The 11349-nt window shown below is 36.3% G+C and overlaps 1 protein-coding gene across 1 annotated transcript in view; it reads left to right on the top strand.

Annotated features, from left to right (window-relative positions):
- Nucleotides 1-6565: 6565 nt before the first annotated feature.
- LOC105113648 (auxilin-related protein 1-like) overlaps nt 6566-11349 on the top strand; it is a 7397-nt gene continuing 2613 nt past the window's right edge. The window contains exons 1-5 of the mRNA XM_011009903.1: nt 6566-7546; nt 8954-10667; nt 10744-10876; nt 10965-11065; nt 11177-11242. Coding sequence (XP_011008205.1) covers nt 6909-7546; nt 8954-10667; nt 10744-10876; nt 10965-11065; nt 11177-11242 — 2652 coding nt within the window. The 5' untranslated portion in view covers nt 6566-6908. The remainder of the gene's footprint in view (nt 7547-8953; nt 10668-10743; nt 10877-10964; nt 11066-11176; nt 11243-11349) is intronic.

Raw genomic sequence — 11349 nt, 5'->3', positions numbered from 1 at the left:
GAGAAAGGTAAGTTTCCATCTCAACAACAGCAAAATACCAAGAGGTAATACAATACAAATGCAAGTAGTTATGAAAGTCAACACATGGATTAAATCAAATCAGTCATCACTCTTCGTAGTGGTAAGGTTATTCAAAAACTAATTCTTGAACCTTGTGAGAAAGATGATAAGTCAATCTCTAAGAGTAAGGAAGGGGTTGAATCTGAACATTACAAAGTAAAGACTAATTCCCCGCCAGCACTTCCATTTTCTTATGCATGACCAATCAGGAAGAAATCGATGATGAAAAAGGCACCGAAAATATTGATGCGGATCTTTTATCAAAAGTGACAACAGATTCGACACCCGACATCACACCAATCGATGATTATTTTCCTGATGAATCTTTACTTTCTCTTAGTTCAATGCCTAGGTTTGCTAAAAATATCAATTTTCTTACTTCAGGATTTTTGTCAGCTCATTGGAGTACTGAAGACAAAAGAAACTTTTTGAGCAACGTGCAAAAGTTTTATTGGGATGACCCATACTTATTCAATTATTGTCCTGATCAAATATTTCAAAGATACATTTCCGACAATGAGGTAAGTAGTGTCATTAAATTTTATCACTCTAAGGCACGTAGGAATCATTTCTTATCAAAAAAGAGGACTATAAAAATCTTACAAAGTGGATTTTACTGACCCACCATATTCAAGGAATCACATGCATTCCGCAACACTTGTGAAAATTATCAAAAGGTGGGATTTATTTCAAAACATAAAGAGTCTTTAGATAATCTTCTATTGACTCTTAAGTCTTATCATAGTGGAGATATGCATTGTGCATTTCATGACTTATGAACCCATTATTTTATAAAGAACATGATCGACTTAGTCTTGGGAATCTGACTAAAAAAGACCCTGTTTGCCAGTTTTTAAGAAAACTGGATGGGAAGCCTATCCCCAACCCATAGAGGGCGTTTAAGTCATTTTTGGACGTAAAATCAAGGGAAGATGTACGCTACAATCACAACTACCTGTACATACACATGCTTTTTCAAAAGTAAATAAATAAATAAAGAGAGAGAGAGAGGGTGTGAAACTCCAGCTGGCCTATATATAGGTGGTATGATTGTCTTTCTAATTTCTCATCTATAAAATCCTCTCTTCCTTCCTTTCATTTCTAATCAACCTATACATTCAACAAATACAAAAGTGTGTAAAAATGGCAAGTTCCTCAAGTCATCATATAAGAAATATTTGTGTTTTCGGTGGATCTAGTCCTAGGAAAGAAAAGGAGTTTTTTAGAATCAGCAAATCATCTTGGTCAAGTGCTAGCTGAGAGAAAGATTCATTTAGTGTATGGGGGAGGCAGTCTTGGGTTAATGGGAGGTGTGTCAATAGTTGCATTTTTAGGAGGTAGTCAAGTTTTGGGGGTCATCCCCGAAGCTTTGGCATAAGGGGATATCATTGGAAAAACAATTGGAGAGGAACTATAGGTCTCCACAATGTCTGCTCAAATGAATGCAATGTTTAACCATGTTGATGCCTTCATTGCCTTACCAGGTGGTCTAGGCACATTAAAAGAGATCTTTCATATTTCCTCTTGGACCTAACTGCATATTCACCATAAACCCATAGGTTTATTAAATATTAATGGTTATTATAATAAGTTGTTGTCTTTTCTTGATCATGTTGTGGAACAAGAATTTATAACATCTTTTGCACGACAAATCATAATCTCTACTGCTACTACTGAACAATTGATTGATCAACTACAATATTTCATTCCTATAATTTATCCTTCCATGAGTCACATAAATTGGTCAACTAAGGAAAGCCGTAAAAAGCTTAGATTAGATTTGAGCCTTCATTTGTGAATCTTTGTGTCTTTTGGTTTTATTATTGTGTTTTGTTGTTTCTTATATTTGTTTCAGTGTGTTTCAGGTTCGTCAGTGTTCGTTATTTCAGGTGATATCTTCTATACTCTATCTTTATACCTTTAAACATTGAGGAAAATGTCTCGTTTTAGTTGGGGGGAGGGTAGTAGCTAAAAAAAAAAAACTAACTGTGTTTTGTATTTCATAAAGCATGTGCAAAATTGTTGTTACTATGATGGTAGAGTAAGGAGAACTTTTTATGACTCTTGAGGCGTATCTTAGTAATCATTAGTAACAAGGTCTACCATAATACTTCTTGAAATATTCAGATTTACAAACTCTCGCACTGTTATCACTTAATTCTGTTTATATACTTATTTAACATGTATTCTTAAACCTTAATTTACACACACACACTTTAAACATATGATTGTGGGTTGCATATTAGATTATTACATTATTTATGTTCTTTTTGTTAAAGGTAACAACTAAGGGAAAGGGATAGTATATAATTAAAAAAAAGAGAAAAAAAAGAAAAAAAGAAAAAAGAAAAAATGATAATAATAAAAATATAGATAAGTTTGGTTTCGTAGCCTCCCTAACCTAAGCAATTAAGCTCGAATGAGTGTTTTAACACCTAATACCCTAAAGTCAACTGACTTGGGAGCTATTGACCTAACGCTTGTTACATGGGTTGAGGAGAAAAGCTTAAGGGAATCAAACATTGCACTATCTACATATCAGTATCTGCGACCCGAGTTACTAAGCTCGTAGGGGTGTCTTAACACCTAATGCCCTAAGACCAACTGGTCTGGGAGTCATTAGCTGAAAGCTCGTTACATGGGTTAAAGATGCATGATGTTTTTAAATTATATGTATATATATTAAAAATAAAAATAAAAAAATAAAAAAAAGAGACAAAAATAATAATCCCAACCCAAGGAAGTTAACCTTAAACATTAGAACAAAAATTTTGTTTTCTTCCAAGAAAAGCCCCATAATTATGTGTTGATACATTGAGCACAAAAGAAAGGTTTATTAATATCTTGTTAAGAGGTATTGAGCAGGTATATAAATTTAATAAGAGTTTGTTTATCTGGATAGATTAATGGAAGTTAAATGATGACTATCTTACTTTGTGAAATTTGCAAACTGTTTTTTTCTATTTTAACGGAGAGTTTGTTTATCTGGATAGATTAATGGAAGTTAAATGATGAATACCTTGCTTTGTGGATTGTTTTTCTATTTAACGCTTTGATTACTAGGGACTAGTAATAAGCTGGTTGGGGGGTGTGATTAGTACTTAAAAGTGCATTTTTGTCATGGTTTTATATCATCATTTTGCACTTGAAGTATCAATAACTCTTTAACTAAAGCATGTTTTATAATAATATATCGAATAATATAATATACCTTTAATTTGTGGTAAATGTTCATTTTAAATGTAGGCCTATCACATAAATGAAAGGATTGATTGATGAATTTAAGAGCTGAAATTGAAAAGACAAAGAGATGGCCAAACTTAGAAAAGAGATGTCGGTGTAGTTCAAATCAGAACATTGTTCAGTAATTGGATCATATCTAGAGCTGTAGATCTCAGATTTAGGTCTACTTTATATGGATGAAAAGGTAAGACATAGGCCTACAACTTTCATATGGAGCCCAAGATTTAAAAAGGTTATTTTCAAGTTCAAATTGGAGCAACAACAAAGAATTCTGAGAATCTGTCCTCCAGCCCGAGCACTGTTCAGTATTTTGGCCATATCTGAAGTTCTAGAAGTCAAAATGATCTGAATTTTTTACACAAGAAAGCTGAGACAATTTTCTACAACTTTCATGTTTCAAGTGGTTCCAATTTTGATGTTATCAATAACATTTTGGGCACACAAATGAAGATAAAGATTGTCACCAAGTCAAGAGTTGGTCACCTACTCATCAATTAGTCATCAAATCAATAGTTTTCAATTTTGGCCTATAAAAGGAGGCATTTGCCATGCTTTTAGGCATCTTGGTGTCCAGATCAAGATCATGCTCTTGCTTTCTCTCTTTGTATTTTTTTGTAATATGTTTTATTTTCATTAATATCAAGTTTATGCCTTTCATTTCCTTGCATTTACTTATTTAACTTTTATCTTATTTATGTTTTTATTTTGTTTATTTTTTTTTCTTTCATTATGTCTAACTAAGTTTAATATGTCAAGGTGAAAAGGTTACACTAATGATGTAAGAATAAATATAGTGTAAACTCAATATGGACTTTAATGTTTGATACTAACATGTTTTGTATTTGTTATCTTGTTCACTCTTTAATACTTTGCTTGTTAAATGACTAATCTTGATTTATGTTGTATAACACTTGGTACAACAAATGCTTGGCACTTTCATAGCCCATAATGTATGGTATAACCGACACCTGAGCTATGAAAGGAACTTGATTTGTTGTTAACATAAGTTATAATCATGAATGCTTGACGAGATTTATAAGTATTAGCATTAATTGAATAAGATGATTAATGTAATCATGTTAACAATATATAATCTGATTGGAACCTCCTTTGTGTATGGTTTCTAATTGAATAATAAGAGTTTATACTATACTTGTTTGACATACAATTCATGAATCCTCTAACATTGACATTTGTTATTATCATTGTTTAATCCTTACATTAATATTCCATCTCCAAGTTTTCATCTTCTTCTTCTCTTTCTCTTTCTTTTTTATTACTACTACTACTACTACTAGTATTGTTATTGTTATTGTTATTGTTATTGTTATTGTTTTATTGTTATTGTTATTGTTATTGTTATTGTTATTGTTATTGTTATTGTTATTGTTATTGTTATTGTTATTGTTGTTGTTGTTGTTATTGTTATTATTGTTATTATTGCTATTGTTGTTGTTTATAATTTGTACAATTAACCTCTTTGTGGTTCGACCTCGGTCTTGCCGGGTTATTTATTACTTCAACACTCCTGCACTTGGGAGAAGATATCAATCTTTTCGTCGTGTCAGCTGCCAACATTGTATCGGCTACAACAAATTAGCATTTGCTGTCGAATTGTATGTTCTGCAGTGAAATTGTGCTTCGCTGTCGAAACTGTGTTGGCTGCAGCGAATTAACATTTACTGCCGAATTGAGTGTTCTTCAGCGAAATTGTGATTTGCTACCAACACTGTGTCGGCTGTAGCAAATTAACATTCGCTGTCGAAACTGAGTTGTTTGCAGCGAAATTGTGATTCGCTGCCGAAAATGTGTTGTCTGTAACGAATTAACATTAGCTGCCGAATTGGGTGTTCTGTAGTGAAATTGTGCTTCGCTACCGAAACTAAGTTGTCTGCACCCAATCAACATTCATTGTTGAATTGTGTGTTCTGCAGTGAAATTGTGATTTGTTGCTGTCGTCTACAACGAATTAACATTCTTTGCCAAATGACGTGCTCTGCAGCGAATTTGTGATTTGCTGCCAAAACTGTGTCGGCTGCAGCAAATTAACATTTGCTATCGAAATTGAGTTGGCTGCAACGAACCAGTTTTCACTGCCAAATTGACAGCCTGCAGTGAACTAGTTTTCACTGTAAATTTCTACAATATGCCTCCTAGGCTGAAATGACTTATATGCTAGTAACAATTTCATGATACGATGATGTAAAATGTGGAATACTTAAATGTGAACATATGAACTCTTGAAATAAGTGTGGTGACAAATGTGATTTAAAGATATATATGTACTGATTTGTGACAATTGATATTTTAGGTGACGCGGTCAGGATTGGACCATTATCAAGAGAAGAACAACCCGCAGGTGGAACAACACATGTGTCAATTATTTTTTTAATAATATTATATTTATTAAAATATCAAATTGTACTTTAATGTACTTGATTATATATAAAAAAAACCTCCTAAAAGATAGTTTAGTAAATTTAGCTTTTAAGAATATTTTAGTTATTTTATTATTTTGAAAAAAAATAAAAAGACTAAAAAATCTAAGTTCACAAATTTATTTAATTTTTTTAAATAATTAAATTATTTTACTATGCTAAAAAATTCAAGGAGACCGATGTACCACCAAACAATTTATAATACTAATTGAACTTTATAAAAAGATTAGGTTGCTCCTTAATTTTCGCTGAAAGTGAAAGGTAAAAAAATTATTACACGCTGTAAAAATGCATGTGTACAACCACGGTGCGATGAATCTTGTTCCATATCAAAACATTCACCTCTTGTGGTGTTTTTCTAATTTAATAAAACATAAATTTTATTAGAAGAAAAACGGAAAGTAAATCTTAAACTTTCTTGTTTTTAGATTATTGTTCATGTGGTGGTCTAGAAAAAAGAAGGGGAAAATGTTAGATTAACCCCCCAGCTATTTATCATTTCATGATTGAGCACCCCGCAACCAATTTTACTATTTGGGTTCTCTCGTATCCTTAATTTTCCTCCGTTTTGATCTAAATTCTTAGGGACCCAATTGATAAAACAAGTACTTTTTAGAGATTTTATATAGTTTAGGAGATTTTATATAGCAAGATATTTAAATATGAAGTGTTTTGTGATGGGCAACATTTTTTATTTTTTATATTAATATATGAAAATAATTAATACATGCATGTTTTTTTTACTTTTAAAATATACTGTACGTAGATGAAAACAAAAAATGACTTACAAAGGACGACGTACAAAACGAAAAGAAAAAAGAAAAAGAAATAATTTCCCCAAAATTCGAACAGGGACACAAGCCAGAGAAAAAAGGGAGAGAGAGCTGAAAATTCCAATCACGATTTGGTCCTCTTTCTACCACCATCTCCCAACTGCCTCCCGTCCTCCCCATTTCTCTCTCCCGTCCTCATTTGTTTCACATTTTAGATTTTATTTATACAAAGTAATTGATCAGTGGCCTTTTTCTCTCCACCTCCGTGCCTCCATGATCTTCCTTGTCATTTAGCCGCTCTCCGTCTCCCCTCCGTCGGCTCTCTCTCAGATCTATAAAGAAAAATTCAAAATCTCCGCAGATCCACCAGCACGAAAAAAACTTATCCAAATTGATGGACGATTTTCCAGGTCTGTTAGCTCGCGACTTCGGGTACAAACCCCAAGGCAAATCGGCACCCATGGCTCCACCTCGGAACACAAACATTGATAATACCAATTTTAACCTTGGATCCGGTGGCTCCGTTCACATCAGATCCCCCTTCTCCAACAAATCCGCTCCTATTTTCGACGATCACGTCGGCACCGACAGTCTCTTGTTCAACAACGCCTTCGATGGCCCGCTGAAGTATTCAGAATCACGTGGCGGAGCTTCCACTACTACATCGTCATTTGATTATGATTCCATTTTCAAGGATCAGAATTCCAAATCGGCGTCGCTGCCGGTTTTTGATAAGCCTGTTTATGATGAAGATATTTTTGATGGATTGCCTGGGTTGAAGAATTCGTCTACTGATGGTGATTCTGCATCGGCTCCCAAGTTTGATAATGTGTTTGCTTCAGTCAGTTCACCACCGAAGCAGCATCGAAGGCCGCCTGCGAGAGAGAGTTCCCCGTTTGATGATCTGTTGGGGAACTTAGGCAAAAAGGAGACGGAATCGAAGACAGAAAGTCGTAAAGTGGAAAAGAATTCGACGGCTTTTGATGATTTACTTCCTGGTTTTGGTGGCAGTAGCTCCCCTAGTGTTAACCGGTACTGATTTTATCATTACTGTTGTTGTCGCTGCGGTTTTTGTATTTTGACAAGAGTGATTGCTAAATTAGCTTATATTATGTAGATTGGCATCGCTGTTTGAATTTGCATATTAGGTGATTTGCATAGTTATTGGGTGACAGAGAACTGTGGTTTTGCATTTCTTGAGTTGGAACAATACTGTTGGGAATTCGATGTGATGTTATGCCATGCCTTGATGCATTTTACAATCATGATGTGGTGGGGCTGCTTCAAGACACTCAAGACTTTTAAATGAAACTGTGTGTGGACTATATCAAGTTTTTCGTTTAGCAATTACGTAAAGAATTGGTTCAAATTTTTATCCAGCATGGTTGTCTTAGAAATAAGTAGTATTCAACTTTCATTCTATGCTTGTAAGGTTGAGCTGATTGTGGAGAAGTTATGATAATGTGCTAATGTTCTAAGAAGCTGAGTTGCCAACCAAAGTCATTGCAGTCTTATTCCTTTTTATATGCTTGCATTCACCAAGTTTCATCGTGGAAGCAAAATATTGGCTCAAATCAACTTCAAAGCTATGGGAATTTGGTGGAAAAGCATTTTGGTTGGGACAAAGGGAAAAAACAAGAAGAAAAATTGAGAATTGGCTAGTTTTACAATAGCATCCGTTAGCATTTCATTAGACTATAACTAGTTGTAGAGTGAATATGTGATGACATAACTAATACATGATGCATTTGCTAGTATGTTGAGTTTGGAGGCAAAATTAGGTTTTGGGGATGGTTTCATTCCCCCCCCTTTACCATCTTGGTAGTAACTGAATACAAAGGCATGCTGTGGTACTAGGCCCAAATTATCTTTTCACTTGCACTGTGGCTGGAAGTATCAGGAGTGCTTGTTGTTTTAACTCCCCCACCCCCCACCCTGGTGCGCCTATGATATGGAACCATGAAATGTTGCCTTTGGTTTTAAGTTTCTCTTTTAGGAGGTTTTTGTTAGCAGGCTTGCCATCCTTTTATTCAGTGATTTAAACGAGTCAGATTACATATATGCAAAGAAACAAGATATTGGTTAGATGTCTGTATTATGTTTCCAAATGTACCCTTTTTTTTGGAGAGTAATCATGCTTGCAAAATGAAAAGAAACAATGTGTTTTTTATGCAGCATTAGACCCCATGTCTTCACTTTTGTTTCATCCTACTGTTGTCATCATTCCTTTTCCTTTTGTTTCTGAACCTATGGAGTCTAGCCATAGCTTAGACCACTTCAGGGAAAGAACTACTGATGTTGGTAGTGAATCATGTTTAGTTAGAAAATTTTTATCCATATTTTATGTTGATTAATTTGAGACATATCTGTTTCTGTTTATTTGTTTGTGTTATAAATATTAGTTGATTAATATTTTAGCACCATACTATTTTTTCACAGGTCAACTTCCGAGTCTGGTCAGTTCCAAAAGCCATCTTCAAATTCAGCCAGGCCAGTTCCTGGTGTGATGGAAGATCCCTTTGTAGTCCTAGAGTCAACTTCAACCCCTCCAACTTCATCATCGGGGTTGTTCACAGACCCATTGGAAGAAATTAGTAAAATCAGTAACACTGGAAACACTAAGATTGATAGTTCATCTGTAAATATGGCAGTATTTGATGACCTAGATCACTTTGATGATCTTGGGAAATCTGTGCCTCCTGAGATCAACAAGGGAGGGGAGAATAAGAGCCCTTTAAGAACAAGATCAAGATCAAGCTCAGGTGGTGCATATTCCTCTGTGAGTAAAGAATCAGTTAACAAATATCCCTTGGAGAATGCTGTGGGCCACTCACAGAAGAAGACACCAGATGATTATCAGGAATCTCATGAAGCCATATTTGATATGCCTGCTGCTTCAACAGATTTTCATAGATCTTTTGGTCAAAATGTCTCTCCTCCTTCATATGTGGATATCAATGCTAATGAGATAAATTCCTCTCCCAGATCTGAAGAGGTCTCTGAATCATCTGATGATGTATGGCTTACTGTGTCAGAAATCCCTCTTTTTACTCAACCCACAAGTGCACTACCGCCTTCAAGACCCCCACCTCCGAGACCACCAAGAATATCAAAGTCAGAGTTTGGCTCTTTTTCTTCCACAAACTCTAGAAAGAAGTTCAATGAGTATCCTTCTTTCCAAAATTCCACTTCAGACTCTCAAAATACTAGACCAGACCATGCTTCGAGGAATTCAGTGACTTCTCAAATTGATGAACTTGAGGATTTTGTAACAGCAAGGACTCAAAATAATGTTAATGAATTTGCAGACATTCCACCTGGTGATGATGCAGATAAAACTTCCTCTTCTGCTGCTTCTGCTGCTATGAAGGAGGCCGTGGATAAAGCAGAGGCTAAATTCCGCCAAATGAGGGAGAGGGAATATCTAAAGGCTGCTAGAAACAAAGAAGCTGGTCAGCTGGATAAAGATATGCAAGATGCTCAGCAGAGAGAATTAAAGGAAAGACATGAGAGATTTGATCGTGAGAGACAACAGAGGGAAAAGGAGGAGGAAGAGAGAGAGCAGAGAAGATTTGAGAAAGAGAGGGAGAGGGCTCGTGAAATTGAGAGGGAAAGGGAGGAAAAAGAAAGAGAGCAAAGGAGGCTTGAAAGAGAGAGGGAGCGAGCAAGGGAGATTGAGAGAGAAAGGGAAAAGGGCAGACAAGCAGTGGAAAGGGCTACTAGAGAGGCACGTGAAAGAGCAGCTACCGAAGCTCGGCTGAAAGCTGAAAGGTCTGCTGTGGAAAAAATATCTGCCGGGGCTCGAGAAAGAGCAGAAAGGGCTGCTGTGCAGAGAGCACATGCCGAAGCACGTGAAAGGGCAGCAGCAGAGGCAAAAGAAAGGGCAGAAAGGGCTGCTGCAGAAGCCCGGGAAAGGGCAAATGCTGAAGTTAGGGAGAGGGAAGCCCGGGAAAGAGCTGCTGTTGCAAGGGCTGAAGCTGATGCTCGATTTAGAGCAGAACGAGCTGCTGTAGAAAGAGCTGCTGCAGAGGCTCGAGAGAGGGCCGCCGCCGCCGCTGCTGCCAGGGCAAATCAACAAAAGAGTGAAAATGATCTCGAATCATTCTTCAGTACTCGAACAACCAGTGCACAAAGACCTAGGACAAACACTTCGGTAGGACCAAAAGCTTTCATTCATTCACTGACTTGTTGTGGTATCAGTGGGTTAATTTTCTGAACCTATATTACAGGATCCTTTCTCTGACAGCCAGAACAAGGGAGGGCCTGAACCAGTTAGAAGGACATCTGTTGGGGCTACGTCTAGCGTGAGAAAAACATCTTCAACAACAAATGTTGTCGATGATTTAACTTCGATTTTTGGAGGTAGTTATGCTGCCCATGAGAATGTTTATTCATGATAAGATGATTCTCTTTAGTTGTGAATTGGCTGAACTACTTCTGCTTTGTAAAGGAGGTACTGGATCATCTGGAGAGTTCCAAGAGGTTGAAGGGGAAACTGAAGAAAGGCGAAAAGCCCGAATGGAACGCCACCAGAGGACTCAGGAGCGGGCTGTATGTTTTGCATGACATGATTTTATTGACAGTTTTGAGAGTTACATCAGATGCTTGTTTATTACTGCACATTAGTTCCACAGATTTTAATCACTGAGCCTATATGTTCAGGCAAAAGCACTGGCCGAGAAGAATCAACGTGACCTTCAAGCTCAGAGAGATCAAGCAGAGAGACATGTAAGTGGCCCAGCCTTTTAGCATTGTCTCTATTCCTATTGTCTTAATCTTTGCTGAAAACTGGGGATTTGGGGGGGGGGGGGGGGGGTTTGGGGGTTTTGTTGGTT

This window comes from Populus euphratica, unplaced genomic scaffold (assembly GCF_000495115.2).
Source record: "Populus euphratica unplaced genomic scaffold, PopEup_1.0 scaffold624.1, whole genome shotgun sequence".
Classification (NCBI taxonomy): domain Eukaryota; kingdom Viridiplantae; phylum Streptophyta; class Magnoliopsida; order Malpighiales; family Salicaceae; genus Populus; species Populus euphratica.
The sequence above is the reverse complement of the archived record's forward strand: the minus strand, read 5'-3'. Positions and strand labels throughout refer to the sequence as shown.